Here is a 27,108-nt window from a genome sequence, read left to right as displayed (position 1 = left end):
AAGAATAGCATTGGCTGCATTTCTGACAATCTCACAAAACATTTTGAAATGTTAAAACATATCTGAAACAAGACACAAAATGTTGAGATGTCAAAAAAGTGGGTCATTTTGACATCAAGCTTAGAAAATTAACTTTAAATGAGGTTAGCCTTGAACTTAAAGTGGAGCTATACACACTCATGCAACTCAAGTCAATGTATATACGGAAAACAAATCAATATTGTCCCTTGTTCTCACAAAAGTTCATCCACCGAAACTCATGGATGGTGTAAATGATAACTAACTTAGTCCATAATGTTGTTCTTCTACAAACATTGATTATGCGATAATGTGTTCTCTAACTTGACTTGTTACTAGACATATTTATTCATTTTGCTAATATCACTGGAGGGCTGTTCAAGATCCTCCACTTTTTGAACCTCAATCTTAGTGTCTGCTTGTTTTGAATTGTCTACTATCCCTTTTACCTCTCAGTGTACGTTGTTAAATAAGGTCAATTAAGTGTATCTGTTTGTTACTGTGATCTTTTTTTTTTTCATGTACTCTTTGTCATTAAATGTCCTAAAAATAAACCCATGCAGTGCACCTAAACTGACAGCATGTGCTACAAACGAGAGGATATCAGGCTTCTATTTATCTCTGTGCTCCAACTTTCCTTCTAGTATTCACAGAGGAGCTGCTTTGGTCTGTCAAAGAGCAGTTTCTGTGCTGACAAGTGACAGCTGAAACAGAGAAAGTAAAGAATCGCTAGTCTATATGCATTTATAGAGCACAGCTCAGCATAAAAAGTAGGGTGCCGAGCACCCAAGTGTGTCAATTGGTGAAGTTAGTCTTTTACATTTTACATTACTCTGCACTCTCCTTATATATTACTCTTTGACCATTGGCTTTGGGTGTGAGGAAGGAGCACTTTATGTACTGTACTCAATGAATTATAATATAAAAATAATCCTTCAATAGGGGAAAAAAACTAAACTACTGAACATAGAAAAATAGAATTGAATAATAGAAACTTCATATAATAATAAAGTAAACTTTTTTTGTTAAAACATGTAATTTTAAGTGTTTTTTTTCCCTATTTTGTTAAAATGATCCTGTTACTAAAATACAACAACACAGCATTACTTCACTCGAGTCTCCAACCAACCAGGTTTTGCAACAACCTTACCAACCAATCATCCTTCTGCTATCTCCTATCTGCTGCTGGCAGTTTGTCATTCAAGGGTTCAGTCACCTTCAATCCATCTCATCAGTGTTGAGTGTTGAGTTCATCAGCTGTCCAGCCCTCATCACTTCCTGCATCCTTCTTTCACCACCACAAGAGTCTAGACTCCAGTAGAGGGGGCATGCTCTCTGTCCTAATACCCCCTTCCGTTGATTTGATCCAATCCCCAAAGGCTTTGCATGTTTCTCCTTCTTTTCTTCACAAAATCAGGTATCAGGTTCCTTCTGTTTGGAGATTCTTCCTTTGTGAAGTCAAAAAGAGCAGTATCCCCTCCCCTAGGTGGGTGACGCTCCCACAGCTAGGTGTTTGTTCTGCCCTCTGAGCCTGGCTTTTCACTGTAAACAATAAGGCATGCTGCAAGAAAGGCCAAGCCACCAAAGCCCTTACAGAGAGGCATGGTCAAACACAGCTCACCGGCCTTTAGAGCTATAGACAGAGACACAGCCTGTTCTGTTTGCAGGACTGAAATAGAGGGGTTAACGGTAAAATACAGGATCAGAGTGGTGGTCTAAAGTTGTTGAGAAGGAAGATAATGTGCAACCTTTAATGTATTTATTCTAATCTGCTATCACTACAAGCAGGTTTGTCTGTTTCGTTATCCAGAGCCAGTTTATTTCTATTGTCATTTAGTTTTGTTGTTAAGGGCAACAATGCCTGCATCAGGCTGCTGGTTATAGAAAATAAAAGACCAAAGATTCTATCTCTTTCTAACTGCAAGGACATCTGACTAAATTTGTAATGAGAACAGCTATTTATGGGCCGTCTGAAGGTCCTGGTAAGAAAACAGATAAAGTAGAATAGCTCAAAGGATTACAGTATATCACTGAATGTGGGTTCTGTTCACACTTAAATTGACATAATACAGCTATAGGCAGCATTGTGCAGATCATGCTGACTGCTGAGTTTCTTAAATGTCCACGCACAGGATTTCTGTCTCCCCAATTTTGTCTCTTGTGCTCAACGAATTGAAAAATAACACTTGAAAAACCTCAACAGGCCTTCCAAGAAACAAAATCCAGGTTTTTTTTTCTTCTGAATAATCCATGGACTACACTGTCAACAGCTTTAATTGGCAATGCCTTGTACCGTTGAAACCATACAAACGAAAAGAGACCAAAAGTGAGGGCTTTGGATTAAACTTTATAACAAGGATTTAGTTTCGGGGAAAGGCTCAGTGCTCCTTTTCCCATTCCTCCATGTAGTCAATGTTTTCAGCATCACAAATACAGTCCATTCATCTACGCTGTGTTGGGATGGACTGCTGAGGTTCTGTCTAACTAAGTGCCTCATGAGGACTCCAGATCAGCAAGTCAATGGAAATAAAAAATATTGTATTACTTCATGTTAATTGTTTCACATTTATGGATTGTTTTGAGGATGTCTGATTATAAAGCAACTAAAAAATTAAAATAAAAAAATAGACATTGACCATCTTTTGGTGTCTCTACACGCAGTGGGTCTTTTTGGCTCAACCTAAACAACCTGTGAACTGATATCTCCGTTAAAGACTGGGGACAGTTCTCAGTGAATATCAAAAGACTGTGAAGTTTATCCACGCTTCCAAAGCCTCCCCTCGCTTCAGCTCCCCTCCAGCACCAGCAGTGCTAATTTTAGCTTCCGACACAGAATACAACGCAGAGAACAAATTGTTTTATATCGAGAAATCTGTCTCACCAAACATTGCAACCAACTACTGGGCGAAACTAAGGTCATCATCTGCAGGCTATATGAGTCCTTTGTGCGGTTCTGCGAGCAAACGTTCGCTTGCTAATGTGGATGATTGTAAGTTGTGTATGTTATGGAGCAAAATCTTTTCCTTGTGCAAAAGCGCTATGAAACTATTCTACATTCTCTGCATCTCCTACTACTACACATACATCCTAAACTGTGGAGCCTTCTTACATTAATGGTATATTACATTGGTATCTTACTGGTGTCTTGTTCCATTTTTGTGCATATACTAAAATGCTCTAATGGAATTCCTGTAATGCACCTGCTGCACAGCTATCTCACTTGGGATGGATAAAGCTCCAGCTCATCTTATCTTATCCATTACATTCGTTGTACAGCTTTGTAAAGCGTTTAATGTCTTTTAATGTCTTTTTTTCTTTCTTATTTGATTTGTATTCATTGGATTTAAATAGACTGCAGCTTTAAAAAAAACAACAACTTATGTTTCAAACATGCAATTGCTCCTGGGAATATTTAGGTTTTCTTCCTATTTCTGTAGATAAATGGACCTGCAAAATACTGTCCATTGTTTATTTAGTTGTTGTCTCAGCAAAGACTCGGCCTGGGCGCCGTAGAACAATGCCTGTGAATATCACAGATATGAGATATATATCAGCGGATGCTCTTACTCTAGCGGAAGAGCTGCTTATGAACTGATTCAGTCTGCACACACACACACACACACACACACACACACACACACACACACACACACACACACACACACACACACACACACACACACACACACACACACACACACACACACACACACATACACATGACCACAAACACACACATACACAGCTTCCTAAGCAGCTACTCTAGAGTATAGTAGTAGAGTAGCTTAATAGCAGGCAGTATGAACAAATTTGATCATACAGGGCACTTCTCAGGGGAGATAGCATGGAAATAAATCATGTAACACTGAAAAAAAAAAGTGTGCACAGCAAACAATCCCCTGGTGAATAATACTCTGAGACAAAAAAAAAAACAACCTCTGTGATGTCTTTATTATCCTCTCCATGAATATTCAAATAAATACATAAAAATAAAATTAATATTTCATGCGTAATACAGTGGAAGCTTTGTCAGATTAGCATACTTGTTTGTATCAGCAGTAAGCTGTAGGCAGTTATCTTTACATATGAAATATTAAAAAGGCTGACATCGTTAATCATTCATCATAACTGATTTGGATATGATGTGTTTAAGTGCTCCCTTTGTTCATCACTTGGTTAGCATCACACCTTGGGTACATTTTCTGTAATATGATTGTTGCCATACACGTGGCATTGCCTGCCTGAAACACTGCAAAAGCAGTTTTAAATATATACAGTCCTTGTTAGTGGGAGTGTGTATGTTTAAGTTTGTACATGTAGGTTGAGCTATAAATCTATGTACACTATATCTATAATGCATACATAGCAGGGAACTGATTTATAGGGAAGAAGCAGCAGGATTGATTTATTTGCAAACATTCACAGTGGTCCCTTCTCTCTTGCTCAACTCCACCAGTATCTTCGTCTGTGTGTGTCTTTGCTCATGTTTTTTGCACATGACAGCTATGTTTTTTTTTAGAGTTAATTTGCATGCTGCTGCTTTTGGCTGGGGACTAAATAATCACTGCTCAAAGGTTTACACCCAAAAACAACACAGAAAAATGTAATATGGGCAAAGATCCCTGCAAGAATTTCTATATATTTGTTTATAAGGATATTGCTTCTCATGTGTATTGAACTTTAAAAAAAATAATAATAATAATAATTTTTAACAAGAGCAGAGCTAAAACTTAGAAGTATTAGTTTTTATTTAAATAAACCAAGCTAAGGTCCAGATATGTTCCTTGGCTCCATTGAAAGAAAGATTGCTGATGCAAGAACTAAACCTCCAAACAAATACAGCCATCCCTCTAACGTATAACATACAACATTTAAAATATTTATAAATCAGATATCAATTATATCCTGTAGTCTTAAGTAATGCCTTTCAAAAAAAGAGTGAAGTCAAACTTCCTCTGAGTCTGTTGTTCTTAGCTCTGTGTTCACACTGACGGGCAGCACTTCCTTCCACTTGTCTATGTGTCCCTCAGTGGCTGAACATGCTTAATTTATGTTTGTGAGCCTCTCCCTCTCTAACGGTTAGACCTGCCACCAGCCCCTCCCACACAGGGACGCTGTTTGTCGACGCATAATAGTGGAGTAGCTTCACAAATTGTATCGAACTTTCTCAACAAAATCAAATATGCTGTTTGGTCCTCAATGAATTCAGAGAAATGAGAGCCAGATCATCCTTGGGCTGCATTTCAGAGTTGAGATCAGTCCTACAAACGGCTGCTGGTCAGAGCACTGAAGAAGAGGTCGGGGATAGGGGGAGGCGATGCGCTGAGGGAGTTTGTTTTCGTCTGAGAGACGGATGCTAAAGTGCTACATGTACCTGATAGAAAGTCGCGTATTACACCTGGAAGTTGTCCTTTATAGACTCCGCCCACTAAATTCAGGGTTATGCTTTTCTAGGAGCATTAAAGACTCATGTCAAGCCATACAGTGGATTCAGTAGTGTCTGCTAAACAGAGTTCAGTTAACCTCATCGGGGCAGCATGATGTAACTCTGTTTCTTATGAGTAAGGGTGTGGAAGAGAGTTAGTATCTGGCAGTGGCAGAGGTCAGAATCCAGTGCACAGAGTCAACCTGCTAAGTGGCTGGAGTGGCATGGCTCGCTCTGTGCAACTTTGTTTGTTGTTCATTCACAGAGCCAGGGCTGGTGTGCAAACAGTCTGTTTTTTTTTTCTCCAGCTAACACCGAGAGCAGACAGCTATGAGACGGTGAGGAGATGTTCGACGAATCTGATAAAAAAACAAGGACAATCTTTATATTTTTCACAGAAAATCCCCGAACATTGAACATTTCTGTTGCAGTTGCTGTCAGAAACAAAAAGCCTTCATCTCTTTTGTTGCCCATGGGTTCCAGTGTTTTGGAGTCATCATCAACAAACAGGTAGCTCATTTAAATCTGTAATTGGATTTTTAGATTCAACCAGCACATTTGTCATTATCAAGTTTTGTTTTTTAATCATTTGCGCATGAAAATCAAATCAACTTATGACTCCCCGGGCTGAGGAGTGTTAATAAAGCTTCACTAAATAATAATACCTTTTCCTTGGCCTTAAAGATTCACCTTTCTAGCAAACGGCTTGGGTATGCAGCATATTAAAGCCAAGCCTTTTTCTGAATGCTTTTAGTGCATCGTCGCTGCTTGTTGTTGTCAATTCCAACACACTATACTTCAAACCATGATGTAGCCTGTCATTCAAAGTCAACTGAGCTGGCTTCAAAATGTTAGTAGTGAATGAGTGAACCTAAAATAATTCTGTGACCTTGCTTAATACTTAAAAAAAAAAAAAAAAACATAGTTCAAAGATGTTCATTTGCAGCTCAGCTGAAGACATAATAGCCTTAAAGTGAAGCCATAAAGAATACACGTCCTTCATATGCTGCTTAAGCCAAATGTTCATGACTTGGGAGTTTTAAATATTCGTCTAAAAAAAATGACCCTTTCACCGCTCTGCTTCAAGGACATGCTCAGTGGATCTGTGAGAGCACACTCTTCTCTCAGTCTAGTCTGTACTTTAAAAATGTAGAAACTGTGTCCTCATTGATGCACCTACCATGATGTAAATGTGCTACCTGCTCTATCTCTTACATCAAAGCCCTCTGGACACAATTGCAGAGGTCTGGATTACACATGTACCTGAAATGAACTACTGAAGGAGCATGTGCTTACAGGAATCAAAAAGGTTCTTATATAAGTGTAGGCTATAATTTGCTGTGACTTAATGTCTGAAATGTCTCTCTGATATCAGCTCAGTATCTCTGAGGATTGTGTTCAAATGTAAGATGAATCTGCAACAAGCCGTTTACATCGAGTGGGTACTTTCACTGAAGGAAGTTTTGGAAGCTGCCGGACTGATTCTCGGAGTACATGTTACTTTTTCTGAAGAGTTGCTGCACACTCTGAGGCTCAGAGTTTCAGCTGATCCACTCTATATTGGTAGTGATTTCCTTCTAGTTTTTATTCACTATATTTCTTTTTAGGAGTTTTTAACAATCAGCAATCCACACGAGGTCTAGATTAGCTTACAACCTGTTAGCTCCACAGTCTGTGTGTGCTGCGTTCTGTCAGTGCCATGGTTTTTTCTGCGTCTGACGGTGTGACCTGCCCCGCTGGGTCCGTCTCTGGAGCGTGAGTGCAGCAGAGCGCAGCCGTGAGTTGTTGTACACAAGGTTTCACAAGATCACAGGAAAACTACAAGATCACGCGGGAATGAATAGAAAAACCTTTCAAACAAACATGTTGCTTTGTCTTACTGAGGATGCTTTGCTGTTCTCCTGTTCTGTTTTGACTTAATGTTGGTAACGTGATGGAATGTACAATCAGGAGTCTGTTTATTGTGTTTTATTTTGAAATTGACCGGATGCTCGGTGTGTTTCCTTGTCTAACTTTCTGTCTGGGTCGCTCTATTCGGTTTAGCTTGCAACGGGCTCCGTCAAAAATATACTCGGTGCGTATTTGAAACAGAGCACGCTCTGGAGACGGACAGCGACGTGTGATGTGGAAACAGGAGCATTGACTTTAGTGCTGTATAGTGTAGTGTATGGACAACGACACACACAGACTATGTTGAATGATTGGCAGTAAAGTCTAGATGAACTGCAGTCACTGACAAGTTGAGATGTCAAAAAAAGTTGTCGCTCAGAAAGGCAGATTTCAGAATAGTTGACGCATTGCATTTTGTAATGTAGTGGAACATGACATCATTACTTCGGCTCTCACACGTGTACATGCACACTTTACCTTGCAAATAAAATGAAACATACATTAGCAGTGGATGTTCAATTACCTTGTCATGGTATATGATCTCACCTCTGCATCTTCCAAATGACTTATATCAGCATTTTCAGAAGACAAAGTTTGTGATGAGCTAGACTTCAATTAAACTGGACAATTCTCACCTGCGATCATGAGGGATTGTTAACCGCAGGACAGGCAGTGACATGCATATGCTTAACCACAAGGCCAATGCAATACAAATCAAGGCTCCCTTATAAAATAAATCCGATGATCTAATTTGGAGAAGAGGACAAGGGTTCACAGGAGGCCTAATGTGTGCTGAGTAATGAGAACAAGGGTTTCACCAGAACACAGACCTCATCAATAGAGTCTTTTCTTCATCTTGATTCGCATAAAACCTGTTGATTAAACACTGAGTGATTCAGCTGATGCTCTCCGTTGACCTCTCCTATTTGTAAAGGAGACAAATTAAAGTCCTCCATCAAAATGTGATCAATGCCAGAGAGGCTGTGGCTGAAATGGCACCGGGGTATAATGAAGCTATAATTCAACTTTACTGCGCTGTAATTTAATGGCGGACATTTGAGAAGCACCAGGAAGGGCTTATGTCTAACTCGTGGCTCCTTTTTATGTATCAGTAAATTGAACTTAAATTATCATTATTTCACAGCTTTTGTTATAACAAACATTACTTCAAGCAGCTCCAATATTTTGTGACTTTTAAACAGTTTTTATTGTTTCATTCAATAATCGTCCAATTAACTTAATCCCTGATGGATTGATTGATATGTGACTGTGGCAACAAAGCTATGTCAATTAAGACCCTGACACACCAAGCAGAGGGCAAAGAACTCGTGGGGCCGAAGGCCGACTGTGGTGTCACCTCACCTCGCCTCATGACTCCTTTGTCTGGGCTAAAAAGTTGCACTTGAACACACTGCACAGATAACAGCCGACGTCCAACCACCACGTACGTTCTGCGCATGCGTGAGAGGAAATAACTCTCCATGTAAGCAGACAGCAGTAGTCCGTTATTATGATAGGAGAAGACAATTTTCACACCGCTGTTGGTCACCATTCGTAATATACGTAATTTTAATCGAGGATAATGTCTGATAAAAAGTTGAGAATGGCACTGGCGTTGTCAGCCCTCGGTCTTTTAGTGGAAAAAGAAAAGAAGAGGCGACAAATAAGGAGAAACTGCACTAATGGGTGAAAGCATGGATACTACAGCGGCATGCTCAAGGGGCTTTCCTGAACCTGTGTCGAGAGCTGGAGTTCAATGAAACTTCAAAACAGCCAATCAGAGTGATTCCTCTCACTGTGATTCAACATCGAATTGGCCGAAAAAAAAGGAAGAAGGAAGAATAGGGCGACGATCGCTCACCGACGGTGCAACTATGACCGACGGCCGACGACCTCCTTGGTGTGTCGGGGCCTTTAGAGTCTTTCAGGGGGGCAAATCATTTCAATTTACAGATTCTTCATAGAGATGTGGAATCTGCACTCAGGGTCTGGATTTTCAGCATGGGAAGTGTTCTGGCTTCCATTTGTAGTACGTTTGTAGTCCAAGCTGTATTGACCAATCACGTATCAGCAGGCCTCGGTTGGTCCTTTGATTTATTTTTCAAAAAGTGCAGCTTACAGTTAAATATGTATAAGACATTTGAATTTGAGTGACAAATCTGTTTGACACATGAAAGCCAATCAGCATTTAGATTCCCCAACTACCTGAAACTGTCAGCTCTGACCTCCATTCAACAAAAATAACTTCTTAAAAGTGATCGTATTCTTATCTTGGGGAAAGACTTGAAAAATCTTGCATTTGAACTTTTTCCAAATCTGCATCATTATGTAGTTCTAAAAAACGTAATTGGGCCCGTTAATTGGAAGTAAATCACATGAAAATGGGTTTCTTTTTCGTGGCTCATACAGCTGATGTAAGTTTAATGAAAAACCTTTAAAGCTTCTGTCCAAACAACATGGCGCCTTTGAAACGTATGCACCGATTTTATAACATGAATAAATGATTTGGCTACTAGAATATTTAATCCATTCATTTGTATTCACTTCGTGTTTATATTGTGATTCCTTGGCGAGAATCGCAATAATTGCCGTGGCGTCATGACAGTTCTTCACTTCAAACTCAGCTATTTGTGATTGGAGAAATTTAGTGAAAGTGAATAATTTTGTCCCTGCTTTGAAACACTCTCATTTACATACAGGACAAAGCAACTAACCTTTTCTGAGTGCCACAAACCACACTAAGGCTCAGCGTAAATGCAAGGTTGCCAGGGTAAAAAGTATTCATCAGCCAGTGGGCTTACTTTAACAATATCTGCATGGTGAATAAATTGCTACATTCTCATTATTTAACCTCAATGGAAGGGAACATGTTTGCTAATGGCTTATCTGCTCAAGGTTGCTGCTCTCTAAACTAGGCTTTCACACTGTCACCTGCCCCAAATACATATGAATAAGGCCTCAGACTTCACAAAGCAGCTTTGGCATGCATCAAAAGTTCTTAATAAGACACTTTACCTGCAAGGCACCCCATAAGTGACTGCAGCACCAGCAGTTTCCATAGCAACATCATCTTCAATTTTGTTGGGTCAAAGTAGTCTCACATCCAATCACAGATGTATGGCATCCGATTTGCACGTTTCCCGTTTCCCAATCTGTAGAAAAAGAAAAGGTGAGATGAGAATGGTGGTAAGGTTCTCTTAAGCAGCATCTTTGTTGTTTCCTGCTGCATGATCATTCTACGAGGTGTGGAACACAAAAAGAGAGCGGAGGATTGTGTCGCTAAGAGCACTGTGATAGCATGCCCGATAGACGAAACACAGGACTTTAAGTCATATTTAATCAACCACCATTTAAAGTCTTTACAACAAAGTCTTTTAATACCCTCTCTAGTCATCAAATCCACGAGGCATTTGCCTCACCACAGAGAAAAAGAAGAGTTGCACTGTTTGGTAGAGGTGGGCACATGTTCACATAACATTTCATATGCATCTATTTCCATATCTGCAGCAGCTCTAGGAAGAACATTTCTTTAAGGTCTGTATAAAGGTAAAGCCCCTCCTATAATTCCAAGTAGTTTGAAGCCTCATAGAGTTTAAGTTAATTAAAGTGCAAAGCCAAAAATCTAATACAGGGGAATTAAAAAAAAGTGCTTTTCCCAAAACACAGAGGATGTTCCTCTTGAGTGAGAAAGTTTAGTTGACTGTCAGGATTTGAGCATTTCCAAGCCTCTCAAACCCCACTGAAGAGGAACACTGAAGGTATGAATGAAGGCCTGAGGAAGGAAAAGTCTGAAAAGACTGTCACCGCTCAGAAAGATTCTTTACACATTCTTTTTAGGAAAATAAAACACAAATGTAATGAAATGATTTTGCTGTGCCATTTGCTGCTATATGACAGAAATATTTCTACTCTGTAATATTACAGTACATGCTTTCTCTACTTTAACAAATTGATCAATAATTGCATTTTGTCCATTTCTCCTTTTACTGGCTCTTGGCATGAACGGCATATTAATATTCTCAGATTAATTGAACCAGAATGAGTGTAATTTGGTTAAATTGGTAGAAATGTATTGAAAAATTTGTACTCCCAAGAAAAAAAGAGCAGTCCCAAACCAGGAGTCAGAATTAGTGTAGTTATGTGGCTTTAGGTACATGTGTGACGTTGAATACATACAGGGACTAGAGTTTAGGAAACAGATCAGTGACTTTCAAATAGAAGACTTATAAGACACAGGACTGCTGGGAAATTCCCATAGCAGCACCAATTTTGTCTTTCATCATGGGAATTACAAGGTTCACAGCTGAAAAACAATATTTGCACAAAAAAGTCGAGCTCTGTGTTTCCAAAATCACTCGCTCATTCACTATTTCCTATGCATAGTGTTCACTGTAGTGGACTAAATAGTGAAAAAAAAACACTCACACTGGACGCTGAGAATGACATCATTGCTGTCTCACAATTAAATAAATAATTGGGGGAAAAAAACAAATAAATAATCAAAATAATGGTATGAATTTCCATGGTTAAAAATATTATACTCAAATATACACAATAAATATAAAATACTGTATTTTTAAGAAAGTCATGAAACATATTTTCACAACACAACCTACTTAATGGTGCATACAGATGGTCATATCATGGTCTAGTGCTTGTCCTCATCATTAGAAAACACTAACGTTACTCCATCCAAAATCTTTTTCTATTTATTCAAACAGATTCTAGATTTTGGTAAGAATGCAAATATGAACTTTTTTTCTTTTTATGTGTGTGTGCTGGTTATGCTTCTCTCGTCTGTCCACAATGGATGAGAGCAATCGTACATCACTTCCTGTTCGCAAAAATCTTTGAATTATCCATTCAATTATCTAAATGATTTATATTGCTTGGTTAGTGGCCATCGATTGTATATTATCTCACAAAGCATTGTGTGATACAATAAGGGAAACTATATATGGGACGATAATTTCCATTCATAATTTAGACAGCACTACAGAAATGGAGAGTTTACCATTTACTGAAGTGCAGTATACAGTGAGTGGCGACAGATTTTGGAAACAACCCAGGCCATCTGCAGCTTCTTGCTGGATGACGTGTGATGAAGTACTGTATCGTTTTTTTGTGTGTAGCATGAAGCACTGGGCAGCAATGATTTGCCAAACTGGCTCCACTCAAACAAATAAGAATCAACGCCAATATTTGTTTATCAGTTAGTTTTTGTATGACTTAGGAGGATTGTTTGCTGGTTCTAACCAAGGGATGGGGTGATTTTTTTTATAACTCAACTGTTTTGATTTCATTAAGGTCACTGAGGCTACACCCGTTTTATGTAGTCTATGGTTTTAACTGGTAGAGCTCAATTCTGGAAACATATTGGTGATTAGCTTGTTAGGCTTGGTCAATTTAGACTGTCGTAAGCAGTCAATGTGAACAGCAAGAATGATTGAATAGACCTCATTGAATGCATGCATCATTGTAAGCGAGATGGTTTATTGTGCTCAGCGAGTTGTCATAGTGTCCAGGCTGCAGTCTGCAAAAAGAAGTCATAGCATGCCTCACAACGCGCATAGCAACCATCTACTGCTTCTCAACTGACATTGACAACATGTTCGCCAGGTGAAATGGATGTTCATAAGAGAAGGAAAGGTGAGGCAAAAAAAGGGAGATAACACGAAAGTGAAAAGGCGCTAGTCACAAACGCACTGAAATGCTTCAAAATAAGTAGCATGCTCTCCAGTAAGGGATGAGGTTAGCCTACGTATACCCGGCATGGCTAGCAGAGTAGACTGGCTAATAACAGTGTGACAAAACTCCCCGCAGGCTACACAGTGATCACGTCTCTCTAGCAATAATGAGCGCAACACAGCTATCATATAACTTTGAAGGCAGTGTGTTTCAAACAGTCAAAAATGGTTAGCTAATGAAAGTGCATACCTACTGTAGGCTCACTTTGCTTTAAGTCAAACCTGTTGTACAGTGGCATGTATTTTGTTCAACTTTAGAATAAAACGGATTGGTATATGGAGACAAGTGAATACAAATGTGTTATACTTACATTGCTGTAGCAACCGATTTTAACTGAATGTAAAATTGGAACGAGGGAAACATTTGGCCTAGACAATGAGTTGATCGTATGGAAAGGGTGGCCTGGGGTGGAGTCAAACCCCAAACCTGAATTATTATCTCAGTCTGCCCCATGGAACAGGTATCACGGTTTACAACAAAGCTTGCACCCAGGGTTGCTGGTGTCTAATGCATTATTTCAGCAAAACAACAAAACCTTTGTCTTGAACTACAAACCATATTAATCATGTACTATCATTATATTGCTCAAATAAGACAAGGAGTCTTTCAATGTTCGTCAGATACCCCTAATGGACCTGTGAATAAAGTTGAATCAATGGAACTGTCTTTCTAACCTACAAACTGCTGTTTCATCTTAGGTTTCTTTTTTTGTAAAGAGACATGTGACCTATTATCTAACTGCATCCAGAGACATTTCAATCCGCCTCCATCGGTAATACCCTTTGAATACCAAAGGCGAACTTAGAGGTTGCAAACAATTCATATTTGCTCATTGGTCTGGCAACTTTGTTAACTAAAAAGGTATCACACTCTATTTCCAGGCCAACCATTCAAATTCTATGTTACTGTTGGAATATTTGGTCCAAAATTGGTTGTAGCGTAATGCAGGACGCATTAGGGTAAAGTGAAGGAGGGCAGATTTATTCAGTTTGCCAGCAACTCCAAGGGAAGAATACAGAATGAGTTGGAGGAAATGTCAAAGGGTGCCTCTAGAAAAATATGTTCTGATGTAAGAATTAAAGCAGAGCAACTAGTTAAGAAGTTAAATCTACCTTTTGCACAACTCCTCTATGAAACAAGCAATATTAATCCAAAGCCTCCTGGGTAGAAAATATATCTGGAGTTAAGGCATGTTCTACACGAACCTCTCCAAAATTACAGCTTTTTGTGTAATTTTTACGTTGTAGAGAAGCACCCTGCTTTGGTTCAGCAGTGACAAGAAGTGGAACAAAGCCACTGAAAAACCCACACGCCCTAAACTGTTTGAGTAGGTCACATTGTCATTAATCCCAAAATTCCCTACCTTCAAGCTCTGTTTCCTGTCCTCACCTACAGAGAGGAGACCTTTTATCTCCATATACCTGGTAGTCAGAGGCTGTCTTCAATGGTGCCAGACTGTGCTCAACTCCTAGAGAGCAGTTTTTATGCACATTAAAGTCCTGAAAAGTCTTCTGTATCATTTGGCAGCACCAAGCTCTGTGCCTGTGTTTGTCTGTTGTGAAGTTCTGTATCCGTTTGCCATGCTGAAACCTTGTCAGGGTGGAAAATCCCATTAGAGGGCACAGCATGCACTCGTAGAACTAAAGTTAGTCTTTTTTTTTTTTTATTATTTTTCTCCAGCGTGTAAATATCTGCTTTTACAGTGTCAGAGTCTTGCTTCGACACCTCCACCCCTTTTTAACTCGACCTGATAAAGCACCCGGCAGCTAAAGATAACACACTGTTGAGAGCCTCACAAACTTGCTCTTGCCTATTACTGCTGTAATGTATTTAGTTACTTGATGCCAGGAAAATGGAAGATGATATGTGGTCGGGCTACACAGAGCATATCTAGCTGTGCCTTATTAACAAAGGCTCTGACTAGATTTACAGTTCTTACTAATGCTTGTTATGTCATTACAATGACAAACACTATGACAAACTGCTCTGTCATAATAAACAATAATAAACAACTCATATTTTAAGATACCATTCACTTATTGTCATACTTATCATCCCTAATTCACTGTCCCAGTTCCATTATTTGCAGTTCGGTTAATAAATTCTGGGTATAAGGGGAGTTGATAACAAATCATTCAGTCTTTTACAATTGATTGGAGATTTCTAACACGGCTGAGTTTCATCAATTATAGAGTCAACAGCTCAACAGATTTTTCATGTACAAAATGAGAACAACAACCACAAGCACACACTGGCCCTTTAAGAAAATACTTAGGAGCTGCATGGTTATTCTTCTTATTCTGTACACTGCATTGAAAATCTATGGTGGCCCTGAACAGGACAAAGTAAGTAGTCTGTATAAAAGAATACAGACAACAAATATGTATTTGTAAAGCGTATTCAAGTTACTTCTATAAGGTTCGGAGCAAATAAATAGTACATTTGTCTCAAACTATACTTTTTTTTAATCTGTCTTGGATAGTGAGCGATCAACAGTTTTTGTTCTCCTTCAATACATTGTTAGCTGTCCTAAAAACTTGGTGAGGCAGAGAAAACTCCAGAATCGATTACAAAAGCAAGTTCCAAGAGAAAACTGATGTCTTTGTGCAGGAGGAGCAGAATCACACCTGGAATTAAATTAGCTTTGGAGGAGATAACACGTTTGGTTAATGTACTGCGCTGGTCCTAGGAGATCCATCGTCCAATGTTCGATGAAGTTAGGGCAGAAAGCCAAACAAGAAGCAGCAGTGATCGAAAGGACAGTTCAGCATTAATAGAGGTGTATCCGAGGTTTCTGAAGTGAAGACGATGCAGCCGCCTTCATGATTCTAAAGGGTTTTGACGTGTACTGATTGCATGAGGTTCGATTTCAACTACTTCACAGGTACACCGTCAGAGTGAACATGTTCATTTGAAATAAAAAACCTGGAATGTTTTACTTAAAGAGAAGGGCCTTGTGTGTTAAATTATTATGCACAAATATTCACACAAATCACTGAAGTGTTGTGTGCGCTTCTAATGTGCAATGAGAATGTGTTCAAGGCCATGCAGCATACATATCATCACTCAATCAATCTTTATTTGTAGAGTGCCAATTCAGAATAAATGTTATCTTTACAAAAAGCAGTTAAAAGACCTTACTCTTTGTTATATGACAAAGACCCAATGAGCACGGCACCAAGCAACATTTAGCAAACGTTAGAGTGACAAGAAAAACCTCCCTTTGAAGAGGCAGAACTCTTGAGCAAAACCAGACTCATGATGAACAGCCATCTGATGAAACTGCGCCGGGTTTGAAAAATGGGAGAGAGGAAGATGCAGGAAGAAGGAAAGGGACAAACTGCTGCATAGCTGCAGGCCATCGCCACCAACGATCCAAAGGAGCCTATGAGAGCTCAGGAGCTCCCAGGAAGTTTTTGTGATTATCAAATAAGTGCTACGACTTTCTGCCACAGTTGTATTTTAGACTTCAACCTCAATTCTTCACACCAGTGGTCATTACTTTCAGTACTCTCATTATCTGAAACGATGACAGTCTTTAAAAAAACATTTTTGTGGGTATAATAGTCAGTAAATTAACAATTGTATAAAACCATGCGAGCCAAGAAAGTCCTGAAGATTTAGAGGCTGTTTGAGTTAATTATTAATAAATTGAGTGGTTATCTTTTTACTGAACTAATCTAGTAATCATTTCCACACCACAGATCCTTTCCCTTTTCTTTACAAAGAGTAAGTCATCCTCTCTTATCTCGTCTCTATCAAAACTGAGAATTTAATTAGAATCACTGGAGCTGCTGCAGCTCAATATTATCAGAAAGAAAAACCTTGTGGATGAAGATTACTGTCGATGAGTCTCACATGAAATTAAAAAGTTGTACATAGAACTGTATGGAATCAAACCTTCATGTATGCTATTTAATCTGTAACTGTTTTTACCGAAGTCAGTAAAGCAACTTGAATCTCACACTGACAACATGTTGGTTCAATTTCTTGAATAGTTGAATACAATAAAATCAAGAATGGAGGGTCTCATGCATTAGGACACCACGGCTGCACTAAGGATTTACACGTTTTGCATTACAAATAGTGACTCTTGTTGAACATGGTCATGTTTTTTACTCGTGGTTGATCACTGCGTTTTTTGTGTTGTTATTCAGTTGTGAAACATCTCTAGTGCTACATAATTATTCAGGTTATCCAAAGTATTCATCGTACTTTAATGAGGCTAGGTCGATGTAGGATGAAGAGATGACACGCCTCAGTGAAATAATAATTACGTAATGGCTGAGGGCGGACAATTTGAACAACCTTCTCTACACCGAGTTTCAGGACAAATTTTCAGACAAAAATTGAAGTTTTTTTAAATTAAGATTCATTTTTGGATTTTGACTTTCATTTGATAGGTCAATGGATAGAGTAGGAATCGGGAGAGAGAGAGAGAGAGAGAGAGAGAGAGAGAGAGAGCGAGAGAGTGGGGAATGACATGCAGTAAAATAGCCGCAGGTCGGACTTGAACCGGGCATCCTGCTTGGAGGACTATAGCCTCTGTACGAGTTCCGACCTAACCGCTCGGCTGTCTGCGCCCCTTGAATTTTAATTCTTATCCACTGCTTTGTTGTAAAGCAGAGACAAAAGACAGTATTTTGTTCTTTGTTCTTATTGTCCTTGGTTTATATGAATGATCCAGCTAATTGCTCTTTGATTCAATGACTACAGAATCTCATTTATCTCAACCACAGACATCAGAAATGGTCTGCTAAACAAACAGTGCCTCCATGGAATGGCTAATTATTTTTATTGGAGAAACAAAGGAAGTTTTGAATACCTGAGCTCTGCTTTTTCTGTAATTCTCTCCAAACTTCTTTCATTCTTTCATTTGAACACAGTGTTCTTCATAGATGTTGAAATCGTAATTATAGAGTTTTCTTCTCTGGTTATCAAAAGAGAAAAGTCAAACAAAGACTTGAATCAGCAGAAGATTGAAAGCATTGAATATAACAGCCAGGGATGGTCATCATCGTTTTCTTTCATTTTATCATAAGTAAACATCCATTGAGCCACTGCAACTCATGACCATTTTATTATCAACATCGTCCTGGAACTCTTCAAAATCTGAAGAGTATGTGTGTGACTGCGAATATTAGGGGCTGATTTAGCTCAGTGTTTACAGCATGTGCCACATCTAAGGACTCAATCTTCAATGCTCGACTCCCACCCGCAGCTCATTGCTGCACATCATCCCCCACTCTCTCCTTCTAATATCTACTGTCTCTCTTTATTAATAAAGGTGAAACAGCCAGAAAAAAATATTGAAAAAAAGGACAATTAGTTTTGTTTTTAACATTATATACTTTACATAATACTGTAAATAGAATAATTGAAAAGCTGCAGCTTTAGGGCTCTGGTTTCTTGACCGTGTTGTATTGCTGTGTAAGTAAAACCAGCCCTCAAAAGAACGGACAGTTTCTACAGCTGAGTAAAACAGGATGAAAATAATAAGCTTATTGTTGCCCAGATAAGTCTGATTGCAAGTTTTGTTGGAGAATATGGAACTTTCTAAATGTCCACTAAAAAGATGAGAGGTTTGTGATCTACTTCTATGTGAGTCTATAACTCTCATCCATTCTTTGGCATGTTTTGTGCAGCTTCAACTTTTAGGCTGCTTTCAGTTGATACTGGAATCATTTAAAAACGAGTTAGAAAATGAGAAACATAGAAAACAGATCACAAATGAACTAACATGAGATGTGGTGTGTTAATTGAACGGCTGATGCCAAGAAATATTAGATCATTTCAGATTTACAGTCGAACTGGTGCAGCAACAAGTCCAGGACAGAATCACACTATAAAACACAAATCCAATTAATGAGGTGTACTTAAATTCTGAGCACCACGACATCTCCAATATGTTCATTTTTTCTTAACACCAGATTAAGACGATGGAGATAAATGACGTGACATTTTATCAGACAAAACAACTTAGTGAGCATTATTGTTTTCCTTGCATTCCTTTTCATAAAGAGTGAGGAAACATTTACATTTGTTGGATACAAAATCAATGACACTGGTCGATGTCTCTCAGGTAGTCAAAAAACAAACAAACAAACAAACAAGCATAAATTCAACATCTGGAAAGCGTGTGACAAAATCCTGAATAGACATGCTGCTACTTTAATTTGAAGTAAACATTGTGTTTAAGGTTCTTTTGTGCCGTCTTTACTGGTACATTCAATCTCTTAATTCAGGTTTAAGGAAAACAAATGATAACCTTTGCAAAAAAAAACATTCACATGTGCTTGTATTGTACTGAATGAGGGAGGATATATGGCTTTCACACGGCAGCCACACCCAGTGGAGCACAGTGCACCTCTGAAAATGTGCTCTGGTGTTTCCTTATTCAAACAAATCCCTGTTAAGGTTAAGGTGTATATAAACAAGCAGATGCATGAACGTGGCCTCTTCCTGAGAAATATCGGAAAGAAGATGTTTTTGGAGGCCTTATATAAGTTCATTTAATAATGCAGCACTCCCAGCGCTCAGATCCCCCCCCCCCCCTGAAGTTGGTTGCTGTGTGGCGTTGCTCTTATTAAGCACTCAATTAAAGCCATTCCCAAGGAGAGGCAGTGTGCAGCGATGTTTGAATTAGGAAACGTTGTGGGCTCAGACAGTCTGTGAAGACTTACCCCAAACGACCGCGGGTGCCGTGAAACCAAAGGGCTGGAAAGTGACAGAGCATCATGAAGCATTGCTAAAGCAGAGAAATGTCTCTAATATGATTGGATTACAAAATAGGGCATTTATGGAACCAATGAGACTAGATAAATAGAGCAGGGAATGAAGCTGTCTCAAAGAGCCGTCTTGGATCTTTTTTTTTTTCCCTTCCACTTTAATCTTAAAATTAAAAATGAACAGAGAGAGGGGAATAGGTAGACAAAACAGAGAAGCTCTACTTTATTATTTTCAAGTGTGCTTATCCCTGACAGGCTCCCTATTCACAGCAGTGTGCACACAATCGCTTTTGATGGTGAAGATGGGATGTATTTGTGAGTCAATAACACTTAGCCTTGACCCTCCTTTCACTGAATTAGGCAAAAAAATGTTTCTCTCTCTTATTGAGAGTAGTGCAGTGGGTGGAAGATTTGTCTGCAGACTCCTGCAGTTTAAAAAAAAAAAAGATTAGTTTCAATGAAAGTCAGTCTGTGCAGTGCGGGTACAAAAAAATCAAACAGAAGGCAACTGAAAGCTGCTCTGAAGAAGTTTTCTGCACTAATTACATTTTGTATCAAACGAAGTTCCCAAAAAGGAAACCAAAATTCACAAACTGGCACTGTATGATATATCCTTACAATTAATTGTCTACTATCTTCCTTTCAAGTCTTTAAGCCACATTCTCTGTGATACATGAACATTCAATCCATCTTCACTGTATCTCTGTGGTTTGCTGACACTCCTGGTACAGCAGTCTGCTCACTACTACCATACCTTCTGTTTAAGTTTGACAAAGGAGTAAAAATTCAGTTTTTTTTTTGGTTTTTTTATAGCAACCTGCTTCTTTGGGCATGATTTGTACACCACTCGCTGCTTGGCTTGTCAAAAGAGCTCCATGATGCCAGTTTCAAACTAGTAAATGCATGGCATACATAAAACCACACCGCTCTCCGATAAAGTAGAATCAGGAGCCTGCAGCTTCCTCATCCATTACGGTGCTGCTGTGGAAAATCTCACAGCGCTGTTTACTTTAAAAATCCAGCAGAGTGGAGCAGGGCAAAAAAAAAGCAACAGTGGTAAACATCTGATACCTGGCAATTGTTTTTATTTGCTACTTGGTACCATGCACACCCACGAAAAGAGTGATTTTAACCTGATCAGCAGGGTAGGAGCAATATTACACACACTTGAGATAAAATATTGCAGATTAGAGTAAATCCAAGGGTGATGGATACTCGACAAGAGGTGATTCCCAACCGGGGAAATTGCTTCTAACAAGAAGCTGTGAAATAGATTGATATTTATTTTTGCTCTATTCTCTGCTTTTTCCTTTAACAGTTCGGTATAATAACTATTTATCTTTAAGACTTACCCACTGATTGATTTTCTCGTTAATCAATTAATCATTTTGTGCGATAATAACAAAAAACGCCTCTCACAGTTTCAGTCAGAAATCAGAAATGCAAAAGCAGCTAATCTTCACATTTAAGGCGCAGATATTGGAGAAAAAATATACTAGAAAAATGGCTCAAATGGCTATTTGATGATCAGTGTGCCTGCCTTTAAATTTGATCGACTGACCAGTCAATTAATATTTTAGAGATCTGAAACCAACTCGTTCTGGCCTCTAAAATGAGTATTGTGTGAGAAAAACAAACAGCTGGATTGCTTTGTTTAAAGGGTTTAAAAAGCAAGAAAAAATAATTGGGAACTGTTTTACACACCGACAGTCGGATTCTTCGATGTTCCTAGTTGTTAGTAACCGAGCAGTAGTAAAGTCCAAAATGTAGACAAAGGCGTGGAAAACTACGAAAGCATGTTGATAGATGAAGCAACAAGTCTCACTCCCCTGTCCTCCCTCACCAGCTCCCACACTGCATTTGTGCAGATTAAACATCAGATAAGCTGATGATGATCAACCAACGTCACGAGGGATGGAGTGTAATATGAGTGCATGTGAGAAGGCAAGGAGAGGTAGATAAGGAAGTGGACAAATATTAAGAATATGCATACTCTCTCTCTTCCTTACACTCCCCGTGCTAGCTTTTCCTGGAGAGACATGAAATAAAAATGACCTGGATGACACATTTCTTTGATACTTCCTGTGGAAATGCGCAATAAAAATTTCATGCCACGCCTCTAAATGCACCTTTCCCCGAGATACTTTCACTGTCACTTCTGTGCCTCATCACTTCCGTCTGGCTTGTTTGCTTGTAGGATGTGCGCTGCCATTAAAGGCCTGTTTCCCTGCGATGTTGCATCTGGGCTTGCATCGAGGATCCCATTAGATTCCAGCCAACCACAGGGGTTAATTTCGCATCCACTCTGTTACCTCATAGATTAAACATCTGTTTTCTGTAAAGTTTGGATCGTAATGGTTGTTAGATGAGTTGCACAATCTGCTCACCACTCCCAAGACTTTAATTCAGCCATTTTAAGAAGCTTAAATATTTATGCTTGGATCTGCAGAGGGTCTCGTCTCTCTTGTCTCACACTTTTGAGGAGCTATCATATGTTCATGTGAAGAAAAAAATAAAATCTCATCTCCGTTGTAGTCATCATCAAACCCCTTTGAGGTGATATGTTGTCTTTTTCCCTTGCTTATCTTCTTCTGAGAAGTCTATGCAGCAGATCACACAAACAGCTACTATAGCAGCTCCTCAGTCAGCCATAGATTTATGAATGAACAACATACATCATCAGATGGAGGCTTATCCGCCAGGTGCTATCATCACACACGCACACATTCACTGACTGTGTGCCTGCACACGCCAGGTTTACTTAATGTTTCCAGAGTGGAAAAAAAAAAACTCTTGCAGGAGTCACTTTCAGTTATGGCGTGAGGGGGGCAGTTTTGGCAGAAGTTGTCATGTCAGATATGCTGAAGCTGCACAGATGTTCATATCTATTAAACATATTAAAGGAGGCTTATGTGGCATCAGACTCCAGGTCCACCGTGGGTCTTAACTGGACAGCTACATGAGTGACAGATGTAGGGATGAACATCATTAAAGTGGTAATAAGGTGGCAAAAAGCCTGATGAAGTCTGACCTCCATTTAGGAGCAACAAACCCAACTAGGAATAGAACCAACATCATGAATTTTTTTTTTTTTTTTTTTTTTTAATTTGGGGGTTGTTTTTATCCTTAAACTGCATAAAGGCTATCTGGTTGTGTTAATCTTCCAATATTACATTTCAGAGATGTAAACATACTATAGGCGAGCTCCAGTTCAAGTTTCCCACTGTATTTTTTTGGACGGTTTAATCCCTGGATTTCCGGGACTATAGCCTCCTGATTCCCGGGGCCGCGGTAGGTGGTCATCATCTGCGACGGCAGTTTAATCAGCAAATCTGCAGGGATTATTCATGGGAGGGTCAACGCTGTGAGGCTTACTAAACATCTGCACTGATCGCACACACTTGCGGATTACTTTGCTTCCATCGTGGGTAGTCAGCAAACGAGATCAGAGGAGGGTGAAATTCAGAGAAGGCAATCCTGGAACTACAGCCTCTGTAGCACGCTGCAAGGTTTGAATCTAATCTGTGAAAAAAAAAGTTAGGATGCAGACTGGATTGAATGTGGTGGCCGAGCTGATCTGATGAGAGATTAACTTCAGTGGCACTAAAGTATAAGGGAGGGAGCAATAACAAAAACAGTCATTAAGAATAAACAATCTTACCTGTCCTCTATGTCTCCAGGGAATTCAGTCTCACATTAATCCGTATTATTTCCTAAACAAAATTGTGCACACGGACATCTCTGTCGAGTCGCGGCGATGCTGCCAGCCAAAAAAAAACAAATATCCGTGTGACTTGTGCGCAAAAGATGCTGCTCTTCCTTTCTTGCAGCGCTACATTCAGCAGCTGGGCTGCGTGTGTCCACTACTGTATCTCCATCCCTGCCTCCTTTCTGTGTTGACGGCGCGTGTTGTCTCGCTGGTCGCTTATTGAAAAGTGAAGCCTCGATGTGCTCACTCCCTCCGATGCGTCAAGTGTGCTGCTCTCTCTCTCGCTCTCTCTCTCTCTCTCTCTCCTTCCCTCCCGCCTTCCCTCCCTCTACAAACTAGGCTGGAGCGGAGTGGGACACACACACACGCGGCAGGCGGAGAGAAACAGAGACAGAGGGTAGAGGAGGAAGAGAGAGCGCTGTCTTGTCTGTCTTGGCTCTCCCCAACCCCACGACCAGCCTCCTCACAGCTCCGGCTATCCAAGCGGAACAGACTCCCTCCCTCCTCCTGGTACTGGGCTACTCCTTCCACACCTCCTCCCTCCCCTCCTCCTCCTCCTCCTCCTCCTCCTCGTGCTGCTGCTGGGATGTCCAAGCAGTCTTGAATGTTGATGGACCACACTGTTAGTGAACAGCCTTTGCACTTTATATTTTAGCCTTATACACAATGCACCCATTTCATGTTCTCAACTTTTCTACCACATTTGAAGATAGACTTGAAGTGTCACATTATCAATGTATGATTTGGGGAGCACACGCCCTATTCAACAGCACACAACTAAAGGGCAACTCCATTTTTTTTTTACCAGCCTAATCACATAGTTGACAGAGTTATAAAAGGGTTTTAATTGGCCTCCTGCACTTAAAACACATTTGAATAGTTAATTATCGGTGAGACGTTTTGTTAATCTTTAATTGGCGGTTGGCTAAATTGCTTAAAACCCTTTGAGCACTCACGCTGTAGTGAAACATTTATAGAAACATTAGTTCAAAGGCAGACCACAGGTGTCTGGAGGAAGGGGACACAACAACCAGAACCCCCCCCCCTCCCCCCAAAAAATACATTTTCCTAGACTAAAAATAGCTAAATTCATTAATTGTTTTAATTTGTGTGGACCTTGTCAGCGGTTTTCAACAGCTGCACAGGTGTGATCCTGAGAGGGGGTCAGAGCCAATTACATTTCTGTCTCCTGACCATGGTCACAACACATCATTTTGTCCTTGCAGTCCACTTATGAGCTATTGTTTGTTTTTGTTGAACATTTTACGTTAAAAAGCACTGAGAGATTGACAGTTCCAAGGAAGAAGATGTTCGCTCACGTTATGACTTTAAAGGTCACATATTATACTCCTTATAGTTTAAATAACTTTAGAGGTCCCAAAAGACATGTCTGGGAAGTTTTTTGCCAAAAATCCTCGCCAATCCTGTATTTTGAACAGTAATGGTTCTAGACCACTTTTACTGAAGGGGCCAAACTGGGGCCAGTTGTTTTGTCGGAGGGCAACATTAAATCCAGGTGAAAGATGATCGCTTTAAAAAATATATTATGCCAGATAATAGCGCACATCATTAAAATACCACAACATAAAATACCATGATTAATATTTGTTTCATTAACAGTATGTAATACTAGAGTGTGAGTCTGGTTCTAGAGTCAAATACTGTGTATGTGTATGCTGTTTCTGCATGTGTCTATATGTTTCAATGCAAGTGAGCTGTGTTTGACCCCGCCCCTCTTGAAGGGCTGTGGTGAGATGCAGACTCAGAGGGCAGAACAAACCCACCTGGGGGTTGTTGCCCTTTGTGATGTCACAAAGGGAAAATCTCCAAGAGGCCTGTCTGAGCCACACAATTTCTGAAAAGTGGAGCCGAACAAAGACGGAGAGGATGGACTGATCTCATAATTGGGGGGTTTGTTGACAGGCTATGGACCCCACATGTGAGAAAAACATGGCAAAGTGTATTTTGCATAATATGTGACCTTTAAAGCCTATGTGCAGTCATTTTCACTGTTTATTTATGTCATGTCAATATGTTTATGCTATATACAATTAAGTTATACAAATATTACTGGATTATAAGTAAATACAATGATGCACAGGTCAGGGTCAGAGGGGTGGTCACAGTGGTGGTCAGGTGGTAGAGTCAGTTGTCTCTCAACTGGAAGTTTGGGGGTTCGGTCCCCAGCTCCTGCAGCAACATGTCCGATGTGTCCTTGGGCAAGACACTCACACCTGAATTACTCCCACTGCTTTGGCGGCGCCGTATGAATGTGTATGAATGGGATTAGTTACATCTGATGGTCTCACTACATGGCAACCTCTACCATCAGTGTGTGAATGGGTAGGTGTGACATGCAGTGTTAATGTAGTCAGAAGACTGAAAAAGAAAAGTTATTTTAAGAGTAAAAGGTAAATGGACTTTTCTAGTCTCCCGACTACTCAAAGCGCTTTTACACTGCGTGTCACAGCTACACATTGACATCCATTCACACACTGATGGTAGTAGTCTCTATGTAGTATCATCCATCAGAAGTAACTAATTAAGTAACTAACCATTCATACACCACCACCGAAGCAGAGGGAGACATGCAGGGTTAAGTGTCTTGCCCGAGGACACATCGGACATGTTGCCCAGCTGGGGATCCTCGACCTTCCGGTTGAGACGACGACGACTCTACCAACTGAGCCACAGCCGAGTGGTCTGAAAGCATTGCTTTTCTCTCGTGCCCTTGGTTGCTAGTTTATCTTTGTGTGTGTGTGTGTGTGTGTGTGTGTGTGTGTGTGTACATGGTTGGTGTATGGTCCCTGTGTGCACTCTATAGAAACAGGTGTATTGTATTGTGTGTTGTATGGGATGGTGCATACTCCTTTTACAAATATGTTTTGGTTTAAAGGGAGCTCTTGAATCCACTTATTATTATTATTTCATTTAGTTTTTTCACGTTTTTTTCTTTTCTTTTTGTTTATTATTTTAAATGACTTTGTATTCTGTTTGTTTATATTTGTCTTCTGTAAAGCACATTGAGTTTATGTTTGTATGAAATGTGCTATACAAATGAAATTGAATTGAACACAAAAGCGCTATATAAGCTCAAGTCCATTTACCATTTACAATGGTAGCCACCTGATTTCATACCAAACAAGAGGTGTGAATCATTCATAACTGATCAGTTTTAATCTTCACATTGTTATTGATGGAACTCTCCCTGTCACATCATTCATGTAATAAACACCTAAAAAATTTACAGTGCCCATTTTGTGGAATACATAGCAGATAGTAAAATAATGCAAAAAATTGAAGTGCTCTCACCTGCAAATCAGATGACACAGTGTAGGAATAAGTTGCACAGCCTTGGATGTTAAATAAGTATATATACCAATACAATAAGTTATATGCCTTCTTCTCGACATATACAACATATATGTGATTACAGTAATTACTTGCCTACACGACTCTTCTGGATCTGAAAGCTAAAGAGTTCCATTTTATGGCACAAAAGAATCTCCACCACTTACTCATAACACCTGAAGATCCCAGGATGAAATGCATGTTAAAGGCTCCTTCCTCCCCCCCTCGTGCCTTTAGTA

The 27,108-nt window shown here is 39.6% G+C and overlaps 1 protein-coding gene across 3 annotated transcripts in view; it reads right to left on the bottom strand.

Annotated features, from left to right (window-relative positions):
* The window catches only part of LOC132977034 (contactin-4-like), a 163,515-nt gene extending 139,560 nt beyond the window's left edge, over window positions 1-23,955 (bottom strand). For all 3 annotated transcript variants that reach the window (XM_061041381.1, XM_061041383.1, XM_061041382.1), the window contains exons 1-2: window positions 23,471-23,955; window positions 10,349-10,485 (exon numbers count right to left, since the gene is read on the bottom strand). In XM_061041381.1, coding sequence (XP_060897364.1) covers window positions 10,349-10,403 — 55 coding nt within the window. In that variant the 5' untranslated portion in view covers window positions 10,404-10,485; window positions 23,471-23,955. The remainder of the gene's footprint in view (window positions 1-10,348; window positions 10,486-23,470) is intronic.
* Between the last annotated feature and the right edge of the window lie 3,153 nt (window positions 23,956-27,108).

The sequence above is a fragment of the Labrus mixtus genome, chromosome 7 (genome assembly GCF_963584025.1).
Source record: "Labrus mixtus chromosome 7, fLabMix1.1, whole genome shotgun sequence".
In the NCBI taxonomy this organism is placed as follows: Eukaryota; Metazoa; Chordata; class Actinopteri; order Labriformes; family Labridae; genus Labrus; species Labrus mixtus.
This window is presented reverse-complemented; position numbering and strand designations above follow the sequence as displayed.